The sequence below is a fragment of the Oncorhynchus gorbuscha genome, linkage group LG24 (genome assembly GCF_021184085.1).
Source record: "Oncorhynchus gorbuscha isolate QuinsamMale2020 ecotype Even-year linkage group LG24, OgorEven_v1.0, whole genome shotgun sequence".
Taxonomy (NCBI): domain Eukaryota; kingdom Metazoa; phylum Chordata; class Actinopteri; order Salmoniformes; family Salmonidae; genus Oncorhynchus; species Oncorhynchus gorbuscha.
In genome coordinates, this window is record NC_060196.1 from 25907792 (window position 1) to 25932486 (window position 24695).

Here is a 24695-nt window from a genome sequence, read left to right on the forward strand (position 1 = left end):
AGCAGCTTGAGGATTTATTAGCCTATGAAGTATATTTTCCTTTGAAGTTGGAGCACATAGACTGGCTTTCCATCAATTAATAAAAAAACGTATTTTGCAATAGACTTTATTTCTCTCCCGGACAATTTGACCAGAACAATTATATTTATTGGCATTTACCGGCTAACGAAAACCCTGGTCATATGGTACTAAGAGTTCTTAAACATGTAGAAAAACATCCATTCTATTTTTCCCCTCTACAATCAAACATCAGAGAGAGCGAGAGAGAGCGAGAGAGAGCGAGAGAGAGAGAGAGAGAGAGAGAGAGAGAGAGAGAGAGAGAGAGAGAGAGAGAGAGAGAGAGAGAGAGAGAGAGAGAGAGATTGAAGTGGCATCATACTTCCGGTAAGCACTCACACTCAGCTTCTTTATCTGTTTCAAATTATCCTCATTTGAATTCATGTGCAAATCAGCTGTCAAAAAAAATGAAGGCCTTGGATAATTAAATGATTTTTCCTTTTGCCATAACGAAAGTGCTGATGTTACGTCTGCTTTCTCAGAGACAGAGTGACAGCGAGAGACAAAGAAAGAGAGAGTGAATGAATGAAAAGGACGTTGTGTATATAAACGCATGAGAAGGGAGGGAAGGGGAGGAAGGGACCGTACCAGGCAGCAGGTTTCGGAAGCCGGTACCATCGTGTTTCCGTATGCTGTCAAACACAACTGTCCTCGCGGGCATATTCACTCCCATAGCAAACGTCTCAGTGGCAAACAGAACCTGAGAGAGAGACATTCATTTGTAAAGCGTGTCAAGACGTTAAATGCACTTTAAATCAATTGTGATTTGATGACAGAGGTAGAGGATTGGAAGCTAGGACTTTTGACCAGACATGGAGTTTCAAGATATTGACAAATAGTCACACTGATTTAAAAATTGAACCAATAAGACTCACCTTTACTAGCCCCCGTGAGAACAGCATCTCTATGACCTCCTTTAGGATTGGCAGGATGCCGCTGTGATGCACGGCGATCCCCCTCTTCAGCAGATCCCTCATCAACAGGATCTAACAACAGAGGAGGGGTTGGTAATAAGACAGGTGGAGCGGCGAGTAGCATAGCGGCTAAGAGCATTGGGCCAGTAACTGAATGGTCGCTGCAAAGCACTTAACACTAATTGCTCCTGTAAGTCACTCTGGATAAGACCATCTGCTAAATGACTTTGTTGTAACGAGAGCCCACGACGAGTGTCACGCACCCTCCAGGCCAAGACATGTAGTTTTGTTATCGACCGCGCCTCCCTCAAGTTATGAATGATGAAGGAGCAGATGTTCCCTGTGCACGCATCGATGTGGTGAAAGGGGGGTTAGCCCTTCCAGTCACTGAGTAGCTTACAAGACGCCCCTATCACAAGAACAATAAACCCCTCTCCCTTTCCCCCGTTTAGCGACTCCGAGTGTCCCCTGGGGAGGTTGAGGAGACAATGAACAGACGATTTCTTCCGATTAGCAGACCATCTTACGACCTGCATGTGTTACTGATGATTACCAACTAGACTTTCAGGCACAGTGGATGTAGATTCAAAGAAAGAGGGGGGTCAGGCTATGATTTTCCTTTTAACAAGAGGGAAAAGTAGTGGCAATTGCACCAGTGTCATTTAAACACGTTTCAAACTGAAAGACTCATAACATGTTGGTATAACTTGAAGCATACTGTGAGAGTTTTCTCCTGATATTTCTATGTCATTAAAAGGGAATTTAATGTATATTTTACTCAAAGCATGTTTAGAACCTACATGCTACATATTTCATCCCCGGGACTGTTTTAACTGTTTTCTGCACAGTAGGAACATACTGTGGACACTTATGAGGAAATCTCAATGGACATAACTGTGCTGAATTCTCAGAATCAACAGGGTGATCCTGTGACACCTTGTCCGGCCTAATCAGCCCGGCCTCTGTGAATATAGCTACAGGACTTGCTAACAGGGCTCCAGACTGGCACAGCGGTCTAAGGCACTGCATCTCAGTACTAGAGGTGTTACTGCAGACCCTGGTTCGATCCTGTGCTGTATCACAACCGGCCATGATCGGGAGTCCCATAGTGCTGCGCACAATTGCCCTAGCGTCGTCTGGGTTAGGGGAGGCCTGGGTAGGCCGTCATTGTAAATAAGCGGAACGCACTGTATGCTCATTCAAGACTAACTGACTGAGTTCACAATCGGGATGGGCTGGGACCAGAGGAAGAATTCACTTCACGGAAATGCTCTAATGGACTTTATTTTCCTAGACTGAGAACAGAGAGAAGTGGGTGTAGCTCATTCGGCTGTGAGCTACTTCAGCCTTCTGGCCTCAACATTACTGTCGAGAGAGACAACAACCTTTAAACCAGCTCCATCCCATCCTAACGGAATTGCAACAGGGCAGGCGTTAGCCCATGCAAGTAATTTATCCTGTTGCTTTCTTCTTTTCCTCTGAAAGTGGTGTGTGTGTAAAGTGGTGGAAGTCATTGAGTATTGTAAGACGGCCGATCTAATTTACAAACCCATGATCAACACTGTCGCACCACTGCCCACATCGGATGCTAATTGGTAGCCTAGTTTATGTCTATGCCTGATTGGTGAGCTCTATGGTTTCCCGGTTGTGAAAGCCTATGTCGACGTAGCGCTCTCACATTTTCTCTTTCAATGAATAAGATCAAATCATTCTCAAAAGTCCCGTGAAAGTGTTGTTGTATTTGCCTGAGTTGAGTACGCAAGCCATTCATATTGACCTGTGGAGCCTCTCCCCTCAATAACTGTGTCGCATCCCAAAGTACCCCGTCTTTATATCATACCTCTTAACTACCTCATTTTCCAACAAGTTTTGTTTAGTAAAAAAAAAACTTGAATGAATTATATGGCATTGAAGTCATTTGTGAGCGACTGGGTTTTTGCAGTTCCAGAACTGACGGCTATTCAGAATGAGAATATAGTAAATTGACTGTTGATTAGACTATTGTTTATGGGGATTAATGGTATAACGGTTAATGATAACTACTGGATAGGATAACTACATTATTCCAGTAATTAATCAGTATATTATCTTGAATATTAGCCAAAAGTAACAACTAAAATGTAAATGACCAATCTAACAATTCCTAGGTTACATTTCCAACAGTTCAATCTATTTGCTACAATTGGCTATGATAGGGAATAATACATTTGAAGCAATGTAAGCCAAATTCATTGCATTGTTGATGTTTGCATGAAACAGTAGAACAGTAGAACATGGGTACACTTTTTTATTTTATTTTTTATTTTTAGAGGGTTGATCAGCTTAATATTGCGGAAAGAATGTTGCTTCCAATGTAATTGTCTGCATCATTTCCAATCCCCCATATTTTTTGGGTAAATATATATATCCATACATGCATGCATATATATATATATATACATACACATACCTATATAGACATACATACTTTTTTAAAAGAATATTACTTTATTATTATTCCCTGCAAACCCTTCCGCCGATCCCCCAATTGGAGTAAACTAATAAACACTTCTGCTTCTACCTTCAATCCATACATCTTATACACATTCTACAGACACAGTCTACTTTACAATAGTTCTCGCTTGTTTGTTCTTAGTCCTTCCTCTATTTCCGATGTCCATCCAGTTTGATTTCTATTTGTAACTATGCTATTTCACAGAAGTTCCGAACCTATATACATTTTACAGATCCCGTATGCTTTACATTGTTTATCCTGTTATTAGTCCCACCCTTCAGCTCCATTCAATCCCTCCCATCTATCCCTCAACATCATCCATTTTGGATTTCTATTTGCCATATATTTCTCAACTGTGCTGTGATGCTTCACAAACGAATTGAACCTTCCTATTCTCATAGCTTCTACAGATTGTAAATTAAAAATAAACATTTTTGCTAAAATAATTATTATATTATTGATTGATTGACTATGGCTTATCAAATCACCCAGTATTGCTCTCTGTAGCGTTAGTTCTAGGCAAATGTTGCAATTCTTCAGCCATTCCTGGACCTGTGACCAAAAACAAGCTACATATGGACAATACCAAAATAAATGATCTAATGACTCTGCCTCCTCACAGCAGAATCTGCAGAGCTGGGAAAATTGTATCCCCCATATGTATAACATTCTATTAGTTGCAAGAATTTTTAAAAATCCGCATTGTTTTGCGCATCAATTCATAAACCATGTGCCATGGAATGGGTACATAAATCTCTTCCCAACTATTTTGCAATTTATATGGCACAGCTGTCAGAATTTTGGTCCTTAAATGAAATTGGTATATGTTTTTATTTATCAGACTTTTCTTTTACCATTTATGTTCTTTAATACATGGCCGACATACAAGTTCCTTACTTTTTCCCCCTTCTACTTGCCTCTTCCATTTTTGTGGTAATGCTGCAATTAATTGGTTGTAATTTTGGGTAGAGCAGACATTTCCATATGTCTGTATTAGCTGCATGTGTGACATAACTCCACCAGTGCTATATATGATATCATTCACTAAAATTATACCTTTTCTTTTTTAAATTTCTTCGACAAATACAGTTTTTTAAATCAATTAGTATATTTGAATTTAACCACAATATTTGTTGTACTATTTGGTCCGTCCTTTCAGGTGGATTAAACTGAAATTGCAACCAACTTTCTAAGGCTTGTTTAAAAAATACATTTTTCAAACAACCGAAAGTGAGCAGGTGTAATCTGAATAAAGGGGAAAAGGCCCTTCCTGAATATAGGATGAGACATTCGTACCAATTGACTAGAGAACCAGTTTGGATTTAAGTATAACTTTTTTATGACTGATGCCTTTAGTGAGAGGTCAAATGCTTTAATATTTAATCATTTCTGCCCACCAAATTCATATTCGTTATATAAATAGGCCCTTTTAATTTTATCTGGCTTGTCATTCCAAATAAAATTGAATATTTTTTGTTCATATAATTTACAAAGCATGTCACTAGGTGTAGGCAAAACCATAAGCAAATAGGTAAACTGTGATATAACTAAGGAGTTAATCAGGGTGATTTTTCCACAAATAGACAGGTATTTTCCTTTCCATGGTAGAACGATCTTATCTATTTTTGCTAACTTTCTATAAAAATTTATTGGAGTGAGAATTTCTTTCTTTTGGGATTTGTATATGAGACCTTCTTGTTGCGTGTCTGATAATCTACCATTTATATAGGAGTGGTTAAAACATGCCAATAATGGTCCTTTGAGTTTTCCAAAAAAAGTTTTGTATACTTCCACTAGTATGCCATCCAACCCTGGAGTTTTCCCATCCTTAAAAGCCCCAATTGCCTCAAGCAGTTCCTCCTCAGTAATTTGACATTCACATGAGTCTTTCTGTACAGATATACATTTTTTACATTATTATTAGGAAAAAAATCCATACAATTAGTTTTAGTTAGTGGAGATGGAGGAGCCAGAAATGAAAACACATTCTTAAAGTACTTTACTTCCTCTTTCAAAATATAATTTGCTGAATCCTGCGTGACTCCATCATTTGTAACAAGTTTTAATACATTTTCTTTGGTAGCATATCTATATTGAAGATTGAAAAATAATTTGGTGCATTTTTCCCCATATTCCATCCAGTTCACTTTATTATTATAATATATTACACGAGATCTTTCTTGAATAAATTCCTCCATTTCTTTTTGTTTTTCCTTTAACTTATTATGTGCCTCTATAGTACTGTTTTTATTGCTATCTAACTGTACTGTTAGTCCTTCAATTTCCTTTGTTAATATGGACTCTTTTAATCGAAATTGCTTTTGTTTTATAGTGAGTACTGAATTGCATTGCCCCTAAAGGCACTTTTAAAAGTGTCCCATACAGTAAGGGGATCTGCTGTACCTATGTTATGTCTGAAAAAGTCAGTTATAACATGGGTACACTTGATAAGCAGGTCTTAGTTCTTCCAGACATTGAAGAAAACTGGTCCCAGCCAGAGTGCACCCTACCTGGGGCAGCTGGCGGTCCCCTCCCCTGAGGCGGCTCAGGCTCTTCTGGAAGAAGGAGTGGATGTCGCTCTTCTCCCCCGAGCTGGTGAGGTCCATGGAGGCTAGAGAGCGGGCGTTGTCGTCGCAGCGCGTCCTGGAGAAGGTGAACGCCACGACGGGGGTCTGCTGGCGCTGGGACAGGAAGTGGAGGAGGGAAAGCCACACCGCCCGGTCCTGGAGGAGAGATGGAGAGAGGGATGCAAAAATAGAGAGGGAAAGAGTAAAGAAATTATACAGAGAGAAGATGGCCAATGGAGAAATGGCAAAGTGGAGAAGATGTTCAAAGACTGACAGATGTGCTTCCATGAGGATGAATGAGTGACAGAGAGGGTAAGGAGGACAGAGACAGAGAGTAGGTGTGATATTCTGTACCTGGTTGGGTGTAGTCTTCTGAGATGCATTTTTTGTCCCAAAGGACTGGGCGTGTTTACTGGTGCGTTCCTTTTTGGCATCTATTGCAGAATAGTACCTTAAAAACAAAGAAAACACCAATGGTTGGTATCATTCATTTTTGTTTTATCGTCCCAAGTCTAATGACAACCCTAACATATCCATGAGCCCAGGTGTGTGTGCGTGCACGTACCCTTTGGTTTGGAAGTTGCCTGTAGGGTCCAGCAGTAGGAACATCTCTTTCTGGGTCTTGGTACTGTTGCCTGTGTACAGGTAGTGCTCCAGAGGCACAGGTCTCTTCGCTGTGCTGATCACATAGATGTGCTTCTTCTTAATGCGCCTGGAGAGGAAGGGAGCGGGGAAACTGAAGCAACCATACACAGCTCTGACGTCATTCCATTTATATACCAGAGGCCAAGCACAACATTGAATACTATAAAAGCACCATACCGTGACGGCTATTACTGCACTTTAACTAGGACCAGGAGTTGTTTTGAACCACGTGACTTAAACAAGAAATACTCTGGGCCCTAGATATAGCCTAGAATTAGGGTCCAGAATTAGGGTCAACAAAGCGTGCATGGTTTAACAATGTCTTTGCGTGCATACATGCTTTGGGTATGGTGTTGACAGGTGTTGACAGTAGGCAATAGTTGACAACGTACCCGATCCACTCACTGAACTCCACAGCGTTGGGGACAGTGGCACTCAGCAGAATAATGCTGACGTGGTCAGGTAACATGATCAGAACCTCCTCCCACACCACTCCTCTCTAAGAGGGAGAGAAAGACAGAAGGGGAAGGAAAGAAAACGGGAGAATGAGATTTAGTGACACGTGACTGACTGAAACAGTGAGAGGGGAAGGTTTTGACCGCGAGGCTTCTCTGTTACCTCAGCATCATTGATGTAGTGAACTTCGTCAAAGATCACCCACTCCAAATCTCTGATGACCTCTGAACCGTTATAGAGCATGGACCTACGAGAGAGGGAGATAGAATATCTTAGTCAAGCTGATGTGTCGGCCTACATGACTGAGGGTATCTCAATGTATAACCATGGTATGCGTTCAGTTAGAATGTTAGACAGTATAAAAACAGTGTTCCACAGGGTTAATGTGTGATATCACGTGTAATGTTATATGTACAGTTGAAGTCGGAAGTTTACATACACCATAGGAATTTAAAAACTGAGTTTAAATGTATTTGGCTAACACTAAATCCTAGTCAAAATTCAATGTCTTAGGTCAGTTAGGATCCCTACTATATTTTAAGAATGTGAAATGGCAGAATAATAGTAGAGATAATTATTTATTTCAGATTTGATTTCTTTCATCACATTCCCAGTGGGTCAGAAGTTTACATACACTCAATTAGTATTTGGTAGCATTGCCTTTAAATTGTTTAACTTGGGTCAAACGTTTTGGGTAGCTTTCCACAAGCTTCCCACAATAGGTTGAGTGAATTTTGGCCCATTCCTCCTGATAGACCTGGTGTAACGAAGTCAGGTTTGTAGGCCTCCTTGCTCGCACACGCTTTTTCAGTTCTGCCCACAAATTTTCTATAGGATTGAGGTCAGAGCTTTGTGATGGCCACTCCAATACCTTGACGTTGTTGTCCTTAAGCCATTTTGCCACAACTTTGAAAGTATGCTTAGGGTCATTGTCCATTTGGAAGACCCATTTGCGACCAAGCTTTAACTTCCTGACTGATGTCTTGAGATGTTGCTTCAATATATCCACATCATTTAATCCTTCCTCACAATGCCATATATTTTGTGAAGTGCACCAGTCCCTCCTGCAGCAAAGCACCCCCACAACATGATGCTGCCACCCCCGTTCTTCACGGTTGGGATGGTGTTCTTCGGCTTGCAAGCCTCCCCCTTTTTCCTCCAAACACAACGATGGTCATTATGGCCAAACAGTTCCATTTTTGTTTCATCAGACCAGAAGACATTTCTCCAAAAAGTACGATCTTTGTCCCCATGTGCAGTTGCAAACTGTAGTCTGGCTTTTTTTATGGCGGTTTTGGAGCAGTGGCTTCTTCCTTGCTGAGCGGCCTTTCAGGTTATGTCGATATAGGACTCGTTTTACTGTGGATATAGATACTTTTGTACCTGTTTACTCCAGCATCTTCACAAAGTCCTTTGCTGTTGTTCTGGGATTGATTTGCACTTTTCGCACCAAAGTACGTTCATCTCTAGGAGACAGAACACGTCTCCTTCCTGAGCGGTATGATGGCTGTGTGGTCCCATGGTGTTTATACTTGCGTACTATTGCTTGTACAGATGAACGTGGTACCTTCTGGCGTTTGGAAATTGCTCCCAAGGATGAACCAGACATGTGGAGGTCTACAATTTTTGGCTGATTTCTTTTGATTTTCCCATGATGTCAAGCAAAGAGTCACTGAGTTCGATGGTAGGCCTTGAAATACATCCACATGTACACCTCAAATTGACTCAGATGTCATCAATTAGCCTATCAGATGCTTCTAAAGCCATGACATCATTTTCTGGAATTTTCCAAGCTGTTTAAAAGGCACAGTCAACTGTCAACTTCTGACCCACTGGAAATGTGATACAGTGAATTATAAGTGAAATGATCTGCCTGTAAACAATTGTTGGAAAAGTTACTTGTATCATGCACAAAGTAGATGTCCTAACCGACTTGCCAAAACTATAGTTTGTTAACAAGAAATTTGTGGAGTGGTTGAAAAAAGAGTTAATGACTACCCTAAGCGTACGCAAACTTCTGACTTAAACTATATACGGTGCATTCAGAAAAGATTCAGACCCCTTCCCCACATTTTGTTACGTTACAGCATTATTCTAAAACGGATTAAATTCAAATGTTTCCTAATCAATCTACACAATACCCCATAATAGCAAAATGAAAACAGGTTTTTAGACATTTTTGTAAATTTATTCCAAATAAAAAACAAAAATGCGTTATTTATTGTACATAAGTATTCAGACCCTTTGCAATGAGATACAAAATTGAGCTCGGGTGCATCTTGTTTCCATTGATCATCCATGAGATGTTTCTACAACTTGATTGAGTCCACCTGTGGTAAATTCAATTGATTGGACATGATTTGGGAAGGAACACACATAATGTCCCACAGTTAACAGTGCATGTCAGAGCAAAAACCAAGCCATGAATTCGAAGGAATTGGCAGGAGATCTCCGAGACAAGATTTTGTCGGAGCACAGATCTGGAGAAAAGTACCAAAACATTTCTGCAGCATTGAAGGTCCCAAGAACACAGAGGCCTCCATCATTCTTATATGCAAGAAGTTTGGAACCATCAAGACCCTTCCTATAGCTGGCCACCCGGCCAAACTGAGCAATCGGGGGAGAAGGGCCTTGGTCAAGGAGTTGACCAAGAACCCGATGGTCACTCTGACAGCTCCAGAGTTCCTCTGATTTGGTGGGATAACCTTCCAGAAGTATACCCATCTCAGCAGCACTCCACCAATCAGCCCTTTATGGTAGAGTGGTCAGACGGAAGCGAGAGAGAGATCCTTGAAGAAAACCTGCTCTAGAGCGCTCAGGATCTCAGACTGGGACAAAGGTACACCTTCCAACAGGAAAACAACTCTAAGCACACAGCCAAGACAACATAGGAGTGGCTTCGGGAATGTCCTTGAGTGGCATTCCCCATTAAACCTGACAGAGCTTGAGAGGATCTGCAGACAAGAATGTGAGAAACTCCCCAAATACATGTATGCCAAGAAGACTTGAGACTGTAATCGCTGCCAAAGGTGCATCAACAAAGTACTGAGTAACATGTCTGAATACTTATGTAAATGTTATATTTGTGTATTTTATTTACAATTTTAAAAACTGTTTTTGCTTTATCATTTTGGAGTAGGGTGTGTAGATTGATGAGGAAAAAAAACAATTTGATCAATTTTAGAATAAGGCTGTACTGTAACAAAATGTGGAACAAGTGAAGGAGTCTGAATACTTTCTGAATGCACTGTATGGTGTATATATTACGTCACCTCAATATCTCAGTGGTCATGATGAGACAGGAGGCTTCAGGACTCAGCTGGACATCCCCAGTCAGCAGCCCCACATCCCCAAAGGTGGTCTTGAAGTCCCGGAACTTCTGATTGGACAGCGCCTTGATGGGGGAGGTGTAGATGGTCCTATCAGAGGGTGCAAACACATGGAGGTTAAAACATGGAAAACCAGGAACAAGTCGATTTCCTATTCATCAATTTCAATGATACAGGTCATAAAATCAGTCATTTGTATAAATCTGAAAATCACATATTTGTACAATATTTTTATTGTTGGATTAGAGATTTTAGAGAGCATGTCAAACATGTAAATACACACACCTGGTCATGTGTTTTTGTGAGAGAGCTATGGCGTATTCTGCCACCACGGTTTTGCCTGCTGATGTGTGAGCTGCCACAAACACAGACTCATGGGCCTCCAGCCTCAACACTGCCTGTTTCTGGAACATGTCCAACTCAAAGGGATACTGGGAGAGGTGGGGTTCACATTAGTATAGTGGAATGAACAAGGCTCTATGCCAATAAAGGAATAGAGTGTAATAATATCATAAAACTATAAAACTAAACCCTGCAATATTTGTAGGTATCAGGTAATGTCAATAAACAGGCTTCTTTAATCTACATGGGACTAATCAACACATTGGTCATCGACATATTCTACTACATCTACCAAACCACCAACATATTTTGTCATTACATCACAGTACCTTGAAGGCAGGGTTGGGGATGCGTTTGTAGAAGTCATCGCAAGGTGAGGTGATGTCTACTGGGATAGCCCATTTCTTCCTCTCCTCGTGGGCCTCTCCTGGTTTGGTCGTTCCTCCATCTTTCTTCTCTGTCGAGGGGGTCCCAGGTGTAGAGGGAGAGTCCTACAGGAGGAAATAAACAACCACCTTTAAGTATATGAACATAACAAACAGAAGCTAAGTTAAGAGGGGAAACTACATTTATATGTAGATTTTATTCATCAATGAACAGAAAAAAGGTATTTATTTAATACCTTGATCCCCAGGTCTTCCAGGCTGTTGGTTCTGGGTAGTTTTGGAGCATTTCCGCTTCCGAGTCCTTTCTCTTTCTCCTCTGCCTCAGGCTGGGAGTCTACGATGTCATCAAAGGTGGATAGGAGGGACAGGAGATTGATTTCTCCCTTTGTGGTTTTGGCATCTACAGAGAGAATTTTAAAAAGGAAGAAAATGATATATTTATTCAAGCTAAGAGGATAACCCTTAGGAACATACACTATATATACGAAGCTACTGTATGTGGACACCCCTTCAAATGAGTGATTTTGACTATTTAGCCACACCCGTTGCTGACAGGTATATAAAATCGAGCACACAGCCATGCAATCTCCATAGACAGATATTGGCAGTAGAATGGCCTTACTGAAGAGCTCAGTGACTTTCAACATGGCACAGTCATAGGATACCACCTTTCTAACAAGCCAGTTCACCAAATTTCTGCACTGCTAGAGCTGCCCTGGTCAACTGCAAGTGCTGTTATTGTGAAGTAGAAACATCTAAGAGCAACAACGGCTCAGCCGCGAAGTGGTAGGCCACACAAGCTCACAGAATGGAACCGCAGAGTGCTGAAGCATGTAGGATGTAAAAATAATCTGTCCTCAGTTGCAACACTCACTACCGAGTTCCAAACTGCCTCTGGAAGCAACTTCAGCACAATAACTGTTCGTCAGGAGCTTCATGAAATGGATTTCCATGGCCGAGCAGCCGCACACAAGTCTAAGATTACAATGCGGAATGCCAACCATCGGCTACCTTTGGACTAAGGAGCAGTGGAAACGCCTTCTCTGGAGTGATGAATCATGCTTAACCGTCTGACGGAAGAATCTGGGTTTGGCTGATGTCAGGAGAACGCTACCTGCCCCAATGCGTAGCGCTAACAGTAAAGTTCGGTGGAGGAGGAATAGGTCTGGGGCTGTTTTTCATAGTTCGGGCTAGGTCCCTTAGTTCCAGTAAAGGGAAATCTTAACGCTACAGCAAACAATGACATTCTAGACGATTCTGTGCTTCCAACTTTGTGGCAACAGATTGTTGAAGGCCCTTTCATGACAATGCCCCTGTGCATAAAGTGAGGTCCATACATAAATGGTTTGTTGAGATCGGTGTGGAAGAACTTGACTAGCTTGCACAGAGCCCTGACCTCAACCCCATCGAACACCTTTGGGATGAATTGGAATGCCGACTGCGAGCCAAGCCTAATCACCCAACATAAGTGCCTGACCTCACTAACGCTCTTGTGGCTGAATGGAAGCAAGTCTCCGCAGCAATGTTCCAACATCCAGTAGAAAGCCTTCCCAGAAGAGGGGAAGCTGTTATAGCAGCAAAGGGGAGACGAACTCCATATTAATGCCCATGATTTTGGAATGAGATGTTCGACGAGCAGGTGTCCACATACTTTTGTTCACGTAGTGCATGTCCATTCAAACCTTTGTCACTGAAGTCCATCCCAGCTTTAAGTCCAGGGGGCACTGTGAGTAACCCTGGAGTAAAGGGGAAATAGATATGTTACTTACAAACATCATGACACAAGCAAGAAACATGTACTCAATCACAAAAAGATCTGTAATCACTTAAATCTGTATTCCCGATTTTTGAAGAGAGCCATTTGGTTCCCAGGAACAGCACAGTGTTTGTTATTTCAAAGATCCTTTCATTCTGCATATTCATTGTAAAGTAAGCATCCCGCCTCACACGAACCCGCCTCACTGTGCACAGGCAGCCTTTTGTATGGAAGACCATTGCCCCTCCACCATTTCAACTCCATAATAAAGGTAAATTCACCGTTCTCAAAGTCTATGTCTTCCTCCAGCTCGGATTTCGTCTTGATTTGCTCCAGTGTCAGCTCGTCCATACCACCTATGTAAAACAGATAGAATAGAAATATTTCTCTATAATTGACTAAAGGGAAGATTTAACTTAAGACAAAATATTTATTATATGTTTCAGAGCCATATATACATATATGAATATATGCTATACATACAAAAGTATGTGGACACCCCTTCAAATTTGTGGATTTGGCTATTTCAGCCACACCCGTTGCTAACAGGTGTATAAAATCGAGCACACAGCCATGCAATCTCCAAAGACAAATATTGGCAGTAGAATGGCCTTACTGAAGAGCACAGTGACTTTCAACATGGCAGTTTGTCAAATTTATGTCCTACTAGAGCTGCCCCGGTCAACTGTAAGTGCTGTTACTGTGAAGAAGAAACGTCTAGGAGCAACAGCGGCTCAGCTGTGAAGTGGAAGGCCTTACAAGCTCACAGAACAGGACCGTAAAGTGCTGAAGTGCGTAAAAATCATCTGTCCTCGGTTGCAACACTCATTACTGAGTTCCAAACTGCCTCTGGAAGTAACGTCAGCACAATAATTGTTCGGCGGGAGCTTCATGAAAGGGGTTTCCATGGCCGGGCACCCGCACACAAGCCTAAGATCACCATGTGCAATGCCAAGAAGTGTTGGCTGGACTCGTGTAAAGCTCGCCGCCATTGGACACTGCAGCAGTGGAAATGCCTTCTCTGGAGTGATGGATTACATTTCACCATCTGACGGATGAATCTGGGTTTGGTGGATGCCAGGAGAGCGTTACCTGCCCAAATGCATAGTGCCAATTGTAAAGTTTGGTGGAGGTGGAATAATGGTCTGGGGCTGTTTTTCCTGGTTCAGGCTAGGCCCCTTAGTTCCAGTGAAGGGAAACGCTACAGTATACAAAGACGATTCTGTGCTTCCGACATCCAGTGGAAAGCTTTCCCAGAAGAGTGGAGGCTGTTATAGCAGCAAATGGGGGACCAACTCCATATCACTCATGTAGTATATAAGGATCTGATAATATATTTAGGTGAGGACTCAGACCCACCGGGCAGAAAGGGGTAGTTGGTGTTGCTTCCTCGGAGGCTCTCAGAGGGATTAGGGTTTGGTGGACGCTGCAGGGACATTGAATTCTTAGCAGAGATGCCTGTGTCCCCCAGTAACACCTGGACAGAGAGTGAGAAGGAGATTTAATGACACTGGGTTGTAAAATGTGTAGCAAGTGTATGAAAAGAAGTAGACCTTTTAATAAGATTAATAGATCACTCAGGGAAGTGCTACAATTCTGAATGTTCCCAATGAGTCACATCATGATCATAGAGGCATTATTAGGACACACAGACTAAGACAGCATAGCTGACAATAGCATGTACCTCAGTGAAGTCCAAAAGCATTCCTGTCGTTGGATCTCTGACTACTGAGATGCCAGAGTGGAGAGGAGACGAAGAGCAATGAAGAAGAGAGTCCACACGAACGTCTCGCTCAGCCAGCCTAGAGAAAAGCAACAAGTCTGTTACCGCAAATGAATTCTGTGACCATGCGGCACAACAGTATTTCACGACGGGTGAATAGCCTCATCTGGACCACTGAATTCCCCTTAAACACCACTTTCCAAGTAAGATTTATATGGCATCAAAGCAATAAAAAGTAAACAAGCAAAACCCTAATCAGAAATGTACAGTGTCTCTCTGTGTGCAATAATAGTGTTTAACATGATTTTTGAATGACTACCTCATCTCTGTACCCCACACGTACAATTATCTGTAAGGTCCCTCAGTCAAGCATTGAATTTCAAACATAACAGATTCAATGAAAAGACCAGCAATGTTTTCCAATGCCTTGCAAAGAAGGACACCTATTAGTAGATGGGTAAAAAAAAATCTAAGCAGATATTGAATATCCCTTTGAGCATGGTGAAGTTATTAATTACACTTTGGATGATGTATCAATACACTCAGTCACTACAATGATACAGGCTTCCTTCCTAACTCAGTTGCTGGAGAGGAAGGAAACCGTGCAGCGATTTCACCATGAGGCCAATGGTGACTTTCAAACAGAGTTTAATGGCTGTGATAGGAGAAAACTAAGGATGGATCAACACATTGTAATTACTACACAATATTAACCTAAGTTAGTGAAAAAAAAGGAAGTCTGTACAGAATAAAACAATTCCAAAGCATGCATCCTGTTTGCAATATAGCTCTAAAGTAAAACTGCAAAAGCAGCAAAAAGTGGCAAATGTCCTAAATACAAAAGGTTATACATTTACATTTACATTTAAGTCATTTAGCAGACGCTCTTATCCAGAGCGACTTACAAATTGGTGCATTCACCTTATGACATCCAGTAGAACAGTCACTTTACAATAGTGCATCTAAATCTTAAAAGGGGGGGGGGGTGAGAAGGATTACTTATCCTATCCTAGGTATTCCTTAAAGAGGTGGGGTTTCAGGTGTCTCCGGAAGGTGGTGATTGACTCCTCTGTCCTGGCGTCGTGAGGGAGTTTGTTCCACCATTGGGGGGGCCAGAGCAGCGAACAGTTTTGACTGGGCTGAGCGGGAACTGTACTTCCTCTTATGTTTGTGGCAAATCCAACACATCAATGGTAGGAGCTGCATCATGCTATGAGTATGCTTGTCATCGGCAAGAACTAGGGAGTTTATGCAGGATAAAAAGAAAACGGAAAAGAGCTAAGCACCGGCAAAATTCTAGAGTAAAACCTGGTTCAGTCTGCTTTCGAACAGACACTGGGAGACAAATGCCCCTTTCAGCTGGACAATAACCTAAAACACAAGGCCAAAAATATACTCATTGTACAAAACATGAAGAACACTTTCCTAATATTGAGTTAAGAACACCTTCCACTTTTGCCCTCAGAACAGCCTCAATTGTTGACTCCAATGCTTCCCACAGTTGTGTCAAGTTGGCTGGATGTCCTTTGAGTGGTGGACCATTCTTGATACACACGGGAAACTGTTGAGTGTGAAAACCAAGGCAGTATTGCAGTTCTTGGCACAAACTGGAGCACCTGGCACCAACTACCAAAACCCGTTCAAAGGCACAAATCTTGTATTTTGCCAATTCACCCTGCACACATACACAATCCATGTCTCAATTGTCTCAAGGCTTAAAAATCATTACACCTACACTGTAGTGATGGGTCTTTCACGAATGAGTCAGCTCTAAGAGATGGCTCTTGTAGGTGAACGTTGGGAGCCGGCTCGCATATCAGAAGTGCTGAATCTATTCATAAAAATAAATACAAAATTAAGATAGGACTAATCAAAATATTTAAATTAATAGAATTAACTAATTAAAAAACGAAAAAAATAAATGTAATAATATAGGGCAACAGGAAGAAGAGGGATCAGATGGAGCAGAAGCACCAGTGCCATAAACGTCTGCTGTTTGACGAGAGAGCAACTGGGGATACAGCACGAAGGAATCCCTCAGCAGATGCCATAATGGAAGTCAGATTCTATTTGGAGGAGCCCCTCCTGTGAGCTGGTGGAAGAACAAGACCTCTGTCAACCCACGGCTTACTACAGTCATGACAGGGAGACTCTGCATAGTGGCCACATCCTTTCCCTCTGAGAGGGTCTTCTCGAAAACGGGACTAATTACTGAGAGAAGAAACCGCATCAGCCCCTCGAAAGTGAGGCAGCTTGGATTTCTGAATGCAAATCTCGCATAAAAGCAAAGTATGGTCAGCATTGCTGTGTGCTGCTGGTTATAACATAGCAATAAAGAGAGAGAGAGAGAAAAGAGGGACCAGTTTAATGTTTTAAGTGGAATGCTACAGTTTTGCACATTGTTATTTATTTTTCTTTGAGATAATATTCTGCAATATTCTATTATTATGCTGTTTAGATTGTGTTCGTTTTGAATGGATAGATTTATATGTACTTTGTTTATATACATTAAAAATGTATACTTTAAATGCAAATGTTTAATAGCATTCTTTTTCATAACAAACCAATGCATTTTTACATACATTGTGGTTAAGGTAGAGTATGATTTCATTTAATACTTTAATTAGAATTGTTTTAACCCCAATAATAGTCAAACTACCGCAAACTGTTTGACTTGAAAAAATACAAAACATATTTTTTTTAAAGAGCCGTTTGGGAGCCAAAAGAGCCGGCTCTTTTAGTGAGCTGAGCCGAACGACCTGGCTCACTGAAAAGCGCCGGAATGCCCATCACTACTACACTGACTGACTGAAGTGGATTTAATGTGTGACATCAACAAGGGACGATATAGTTTTCACCTGGTCAGCCTACTATGTCATGGAAAGAGTTGCTTACCAAGACGACATTGAATGTTCCTAAGTGGCATAGTTACAGTTTTGACTTAAATCTGCTAAAAAATCAATGTCAAAACTTGAAAATGGCTGTCTAGCAATGATCAACAACCAACTTGGCATAGCTTGTAAAATGTGTGTGCAGATATTGTACAATCCAGGTGTGTCAAGTATTTAGAGACTTACCCAAAAAAACTTACAGCTGTAATCGCTGCCGAAGGTGATTCTAACATGTATTGACTCCGGGGTGTGAATATGTACGTTCAATATTTCTGTATTTAATATTCAATACATTTTTTATTTTTTATTAAACGTTTTTATTTTGTCATTATGTAGTATTGTGTGTAGATGTAAAAAATATGTTAAAAAAAAGAAACGTCTTCCATTTTGAATTCAGACTGTAACACGACAAAATGTGGATTAAGCCCTTGGGTATGGCACTGTAAGCAGACTCACTTCAGAAACCTGTGGAAGGCAGCGTCGGTATCGTGTATGGGAAGCCAGGCAGGGTCGCGTAGGAAGCGCTTCTCTACCTCTGTCTCCAGGCCCACACTGGTGGGAGGGAGTCCATGGGGGAGCTGTAGATAAATGAATGATAGAAACACATAAGGGAGATAATAGGCTGGAGAGATTAGATAGGAGATATACAATGGGGCAAAAAAGTATTTAGTCAGCCACCAATTGTGCAAGTTCTCCCACTGCAAAATATGAGAGAGGCCTATCATTTTTATCATAGGTACACTTCAACTATGACAGGCAAAATGAGAAAATCACATTGTAGGATTTTTAATGAATTTATTTGCAAATTATGGTGGAAAATAAGTATTTGGTCAATAACAAAAGTTTATCTCAATACTTTGTTATATACCCTTTGTTGGCAATGACAGAGGTCAAACATTTTCTGTAAGTCTTCACAAGGTTTTCACATACTGTTGCTGGTATTTTGGCCCATTCCTCCATGCAGTGATGTTTTGGGGCTGTTGCTGGGCAACACAGACTTTCAACTCCCTCCAAAGTTGTTCTATGGGGTTGAGATCTGGAGACTGGCTAGGCCACTCCAGGACCTTGAAATGCTTCTTACGAAGCCACTCCTTCGTTGCCCGGGCGGTGTGTTTGGGATCATTGTCATGTTGAAAGACCCAGCCACGTTTCATCTTCAATGCCCTTGCTGATGGTAGGAGGTATTCACTCAAAATCTCACGATACATGGCCCCATTCATTCTTTCCTTTACACGGATCAGTCGTCCTGGTCCATTTGCAGCCCCAAAGCATGATGTTTCCACCCCCATGCTTCACAGTAGGTATGATGTTCTTTGGATGCAACTCAGCATTCTTTGTCCTCCAAACACGACGAGTTGAGTTTTTACCAAAAAGTTATATTTTGGTTTCATCTGACCATATGACATTCTCCCAATCTTCTTATTGATCATCCAAATGCTCTCTAGCAAACTTCAGACGGGCCTGGACATGTACTGGCTTAAGCAGGGGGACACGTCTGGCACTGCATAATTTGAGTCCCTGGCGGCGTAGTGTGTTACTGATGGTAAGCTTTGTTACTTTGGTCCCAGCTCTCTGCAGGTCATTCACTAGGTCCTCCCGTGTGGTTCTGGGATTTTTGCTGACCGTTCTTGTGATCATTTTGACCACACATTGTGAGATCTTGCGTGGAGCCCAAGATTGAGGGAGATTACCAGTGGTCTTGTATGTCTTCCATTTCCTAATAATTGCTCCCACAGTTGATTTCTTCAAACCAAGCTGCTTACCTATTGCAGATTCAGTCTTCCCAGCCTGGTGCAGGTCTACAATTTTGTTTCTGGTGTCCTTTGACAGCTCTTTGGTCTTGGCCATAGTGGAGTTTGGAGTGTGACTGTTTTGAGGTTGTGGACCGGTGTCTTTTATACTGATAACAAGTTCAAACAGGTGCCATTAATACAGTTAACGAGTGGAGGACAGAGGAGCCTCTTAAAGAAGAAGTTACAGGTCTGTGAGAGCCAGAAATCTTGCTTGTTTGTAGGTGACCAAATACTTATTTTCCACCATAATTTGCAAATAAATTCATTAAAAATCCTACAATGTGATTTTCTGGATTTTATTCCCTCATTTTGTCTGTCATAGTTGAAGTGTACCTATGATGAAAATTACAGGCCTCTCATCTTTTTAAGTGGGAGAACTTGCACAATTGGTGGCTGACTAAATACTTTTTCGCCCCACTGTATGTAAACACAGGATGCTTTCCAAACTGAAGTTTGCTCCTTTCCTTTAAACTTGATGGCGGGCCTTTGCGGTTCTTAAGGGCCTAGGTAGGTAGGTGACACGTACTGTAAAAACTTGACTTAAACAAATAGAGGTAGATGGAGATATGCAATATATTGCTCGCATACTTTAAGCAGTCCTTTCATATCTGTAGAAATGGCGGGGCAAGTTTTCAGATAAGAATCCAACCACAGACTGAGATAGCTGTACCATCGAGAGCATCCTGATGGGTTGCATCACTGCCTGGTATGGCAACTGCTCGGCCGCCGACCGCAAAGCACTACAGAGGGTAGTGCGTATTGCCCAGTACAGGACCTCTATACCAGGTGTTGTCAGAGGAAGGACCTACATATTGTCAAAGACTCCAGCCACCCTAGTCAGAAACTGTTATCTCTGCTACCGCTCGGCAAGCGGTACCAGAGTGTCAAGTCTAGGTCTAAGAGGCTTCGAAACAACTTTTAACTCCAAGCCAGAAGACTCCTGACCATCTAATCAAATGGCTACTCTATTTGTATCCCCGCCTCTTCTACACTGCTGTTACTCTGTTATTATTTATGCATAGTCACTTTAACTCTACCTACATGCACATATTACCCCCACACATCAATTCTGTACCGGCACCCCCTATATATAGCACCACTATTGTTATTTACTACTGCTCTTTAATTATTTGTTATCCTTATCTCTTACTTTTTTGTATTTTCTTAAAACTGCATTGTTGGTTAAGGGCCTGTAAATAAGCATTTCACTGTAAGGTCTACACATGTTGTATTCGGCACATGTGGCATATAAAATTTGATTTGAGTCATACTGACCGTGCTTTGTGGATACAGGGGCTGGTCATTAGGCTGTTTATGTGTGATGAGCTCAAACCTGCCAGAGCAACCCATCTCCAGCAGGGATAGTGGGAGATCTGTGGGGCCCACAGGGGGAAGATCTATGGAGAGAAAAATGGGATTGAGATGAATAGCCTAGTTTCTATGGGCTGTCCTCTATCGCGCAATACATTAGAGTCCATTGTAAGATATGTAATCATATAAACATATATTGCCATGTCATCATTTACTGCTTTAGCTGTTAAGATTCTGTTCAAAACACGTTGCGCATATTGTCAGGGACTAACGTTATATTTCTGCAACATGAATGAGAGCTGAACTGGCTAGCTAACGTTAGCTAGGCTAACCCAAGTTCTTATATTCGCCAATAAACTGTATTGCTAGCAAGTCACTTTAAAGCTAAGTTTACAGCAATGGCCTTAACCGTATGTCTAATTCATTATCTGTACATATTATCTAAATCTCCTTCACCTATTCTTTCCATTTCTCCACCGCAGATGAAAGTTGGTGCAGCAGTTCACTGTCTTTTCGGAAATGGCAAAGGCGGAAGTAAGTCAAATTGCCATATGTAATACGATATGTATCTCAATATTAATACATTATCTTACTAAATGTTGTCAAGTGTAGGCCATGCATTCCTTATAATTGACTTATTCCATACATTTTAGCAAGTTGAATAGTGATTTTTCTTACTCATGCGCCATAACAACTGTGTACGTCATTTTCACGCGCCTGTGTTTTTGTGTTCGTGAATGGGTGTGATTACAACTAGCTATAGTAACGTAACAAAGGTGAACAAATAATTACATTTCTAAATACAATAGTGTCAATGTAGTATATTTTGTTTATTATTGTAGTCTGAAAGGTACATTACCATATTGTTGATAAGTAATTATATACTTTCCACTGCCCTGTGTAACACAATGTAGATTGCTAGTAGTAGCAGCTAATGTTAATAGGTAACGTTAGCTAGCCAACCGACCAGCTAACGTAACGTTTTAAAATGTTGTCAGATGCATGTAGAATGTAGAAAAATAAATATATTTGGTCGTGAACAAAGTGTAAATAGTAGTTTTTGAGTTTATGCAATTGCATTAGAGTTAATTCAACCACACGTGTGTATTGGTATTAATTGTGTTGTGCAAATATGTCCATTATTCTGGTTGTCTAATACTTTTTCGTAATACTTTCCAGCTTGGTTCGACATGGTGGTGTTCCCAAGCTCTTTGACAGAGGAAGAGGAATCTCTGCAGAAGAAATATGCCAAACTCAAGAAAAAGGTAAACAACTTTAAGAATCTCCTCACTTGACTAGAGAGAAATCTATGTATCCGTATCCTGCTTTTGACAATGAGGTGTGTCACTGCCCCCACATTTGCAGGTGTGATCAGGAGTAGTCCTAGGTCTTTGTTAAATTAACCGGTCAGTCATCATCATCACACTCATAATGTTGAAAGTTAGATATTATTATGTTACCAAACTCCGATTGGCCTTAGTGTTTACACCTCTTATTCTCTTTCTCTCCCTCTATCCTCACACCTCTAGAAAAAGGCACTGCTGGCTTTGAAGAAGCAGCAGAGTTCAACCAGCCAGACCAATCAGAGTGGATTGAAGCGAAGTATGTGGCTTTGTCTTCACTTTTTAAAACTGTATTACTAAGCAAATACTTTGTCACAGTTGATTATGTTGCATCTACTCTCTCCCTCCTAGCTTTGTCAGACCAGCCGGTGCTAGATACAGCAACAGCTACAGAGCAGGCAAAGATGCTTATCAAGTCTGGAGCCATCAGCGCCATCAAGTCAGAGAACAAGAACTCTGGCTTCAAGCGCTCTAGGACGCTAGAGATCAAGCTCAAGGTGAGGTACAAAATGCAATATGCAAGGATGTGTATTGTGAATTGATCATAGAATAAATTATTGATACAACAATTTATATACATAATAATAATAATAATGTTTAAAGCTGACAGTTGCAAATGCCTTTTAAATCTGACACATAAACTAGTCTGACACATAAACTCAAACGTATCAATTTATGGTTTAGTAATGATTTGTTATATTTTCTCTTTCTGTTTACCAGGATCCAGAGAAAGTCCCAGGCCCTGTGGCTTTCCAACCATTCCAAAGGAGCATGTCCACTGATGAGGAACTTTCTGAGGTAAAATTAGAATTATATGACATCCCATATAAAATCAGCCAATGAATTGATGAACTCTACCTACAAAATGGCATGGATTTACAGTATTTTGCCAATGCTGTCTGCCTGTATTGTGGTCACAGAACCAGTGACTTGGATATTTTTTTGGGGGGGATATACAACTGATGCTGTTGCTTTTACATTTTACTCTAGGCTGGCAAAAGAGCCCACAGAAAATCTTTGTACGAGAGGTAAGCCTAAAAGCTCTGATAAATAATAAAAGCTGGTTCTCTATATAAGGCGGTTTAACATCTCGGTCTCTAACAGCTTCGTCACTCCAGGTGACCGGGCGGCTCGTGATGAGGAGGAGGGAGGCGGCGGCCTTTCCACCAGCAGAGACATGGAGCGAGAGAGAGACAGAGGAGATCGAGAGATGGACAGAGAGAGGGAGCGCGACAGAGAGAGAGACCGGGACAGAGAGAGAGACCGGGGCAGCGGCGACCGGGACAGGGACAGAGAGCCGCGAGACCGCGAGCGAGACAGGAGCCAGGACAGAGACCGGGAAAGGGGAGGAGACAGAGAATCACGTGAGCGAGACGGACCGTTCAGACGTGAGTATTCGTCTACTGGACTTCAGTCTTTTCATGTGTCTTATCATTGGCATTCTTAAAAGGATGTTTATCTCAAAATACAAATTCATGGATGGAATAATGGAACTGTTTTTCTTCTCCCTTATCTTCTCTCTTTCCCCCTCTCAGGATCAGACTCGTACCCAGAGCGGAGGGGTGTGAGGAAGGGGAACACAGTGTACGTGTATGGAACTGGCCTTGTGGAGGACAACCTGCGTTCAGCCTTCTCCCAACAGGGCACCATCATTGACCTGTCCATGGATTCCCCACGCAAGTACGGCTACATTACTTTTATGTCCTTGTGGGTGTGTGATTGGGAGAGCATCCAAAACTGAAAATGTTCAGTGTTTTAAAATGTTTTGCAGTTGAAAACTAAACCTAGTCCAGTAAGTCCCTCGCTGTTTTGTTCTGTTTGGTGCCTAATGAACACATCCTTGTCTTTCTCTTTCTAGCTGTGCATTTATCACCTTTGAGAAGATAGAGTCTGCAGACCAAGCTGTAGCGGAGGTCAGTCAGTATAGCTCTAGCTCCGTCCCAACTTAAGGCATTATAGTGTAAAACCTATCATCTATACACTCTTTTTCTCCCAGTTGAATGGAAGCACGGTGGGAGACGTCACCATCAAAGTCAGCATCGCCAGGAAGCAGCCCATGCTGGAGGCAGCCACCGGCAAATCTGTTTGGGCCACTCTGGGTAAATATCAGATCGGACGAACAAGCAGTATATGACAGGAAGTGTCAACTCTGGATTCATGTATACTTTCTCTCTTTCCCCTCACAGCTGTGCAGAACAGTGCCAAAGGTTCCTACAGAGACAAGAGAAACCAGGTTGTGTACAGTGAGGACTTCCTATGAGCTAAGAGGCGTGCAGCATTGGATATCTGTACGAATCAATGCGGTAGCTTTGTATGCATTTTCTATATTGCATTTTGTGTTGGTTGTTGATTGCCCCACACGGTACCATGTGTCAGTTCTGAGTAGATGCTACTTTTTTCATTCATGGCCAGGATGTGTAATGGCAATGACCATGTGAACAAAGATTGTGGTGTTTTGGTCTTGCTCTTGTAACCAGGGGTTTCATTGTTTTGTGGAGCTCAATAAATCACATCAGTACATTTTTCCATCTGGTTGTCTGATGCAGTCCACCTACCTCTCACATCCATCGCTTTGTCTGTTTCCTTTGGTTTAGCACAGTGCAGATGTATAAAGCTGTAACGTAACAAAATGAAGGGTTCTGAACACTTTCCAAATGCACTGTATATTAACGTCAGCTGAGCACACCG

The 24695-nt window shown here is 41.6% G+C and overlaps 2 protein-coding genes across 3 annotated transcripts in view; one reads left to right on the forward strand and one right to left on the reverse strand.

Annotated features, from left to right (window-relative positions):
* The window catches only part of skiv2l (SKI2 homolog, superkiller viralicidic activity 2-like), a 51200-nt gene extending 29901 nt beyond the window's left edge, over positions 1 to 21299 (reverse strand). The window contains exons 1-18 of the mRNA XM_046326369.1: positions 21121 to 21299; positions 20629 to 20750; positions 18017 to 18138; positions 14631 to 14748; positions 14306 to 14423; positions 13228 to 13302; positions 12873 to 12926; positions 11427 to 11590; positions 11134 to 11295; positions 10748 to 10893; positions 10406 to 10552; positions 7296 to 7380; positions 7070 to 7176; positions 6598 to 6744; positions 6387 to 6483; positions 5976 to 6188; positions 933 to 1043; positions 646 to 757 (exon numbers count right to left, since the gene is read on the reverse strand). Coding sequence (XP_046182325.1) covers positions 646 to 757; positions 933 to 1043; positions 5976 to 6188; positions 6387 to 6483; positions 6598 to 6744; positions 7070 to 7176; positions 7296 to 7380; positions 10406 to 10552; positions 10748 to 10893; positions 11134 to 11295; positions 11427 to 11590; positions 12873 to 12926; positions 13228 to 13302; positions 14306 to 14423; positions 14631 to 14748; positions 18017 to 18138; positions 20629 to 20750; positions 21121 to 21133 — 2113 coding nt within the window. The 5' untranslated portion in view covers positions 21134 to 21299. The remainder of the gene's footprint in view (positions 1 to 645; positions 758 to 932; positions 1044 to 5975; positions 6189 to 6386; positions 6484 to 6597; positions 6745 to 7069; positions 7177 to 7295; positions 7381 to 10405; positions 10553 to 10747; positions 10894 to 11133; positions 11296 to 11426; positions 11591 to 12872; positions 12927 to 13227; positions 13303 to 14305; positions 14424 to 14630; positions 14749 to 18016; positions 18139 to 20628; positions 20751 to 21120) is intronic.
* Positions 21300 to 21365: 66 nt separating this feature from the next.
* On the forward strand, positions 21366 to 24527 carry LOC124012590 (negative elongation factor E-like). 2 transcript variants are annotated; one of them, XM_046326370.1, is made up of 11 exons: positions 21366 to 21440; positions 21844 to 21929; positions 22194 to 22266; positions 22359 to 22504; positions 22728 to 22805; positions 22998 to 23035; positions 23112 to 23395; positions 23543 to 23687; positions 23866 to 23920; positions 24004 to 24106; positions 24194 to 24527. In XM_046326370.1, the coding sequence occupies exons 2-11, from the start codon at positions 21855 to 21857 to the stop codon at positions 24265 to 24267; spliced, it is 1071 nt and encodes a 356-aa protein (XP_046182326.1). In that variant the 5' UTR covers positions 21366 to 21440; positions 21844 to 21854; the 3' UTR covers positions 24268 to 24527. The 2 variants fall into 2 exon arrangements, with proteins under 2 accessions (XP_046182326.1, XP_046182327.1); XM_046326371.1 differs by having other exon boundaries at positions 21383 to 21514.
* The last annotated feature ends 168 nt before the right edge of the window (positions 24528 to 24695 follow it).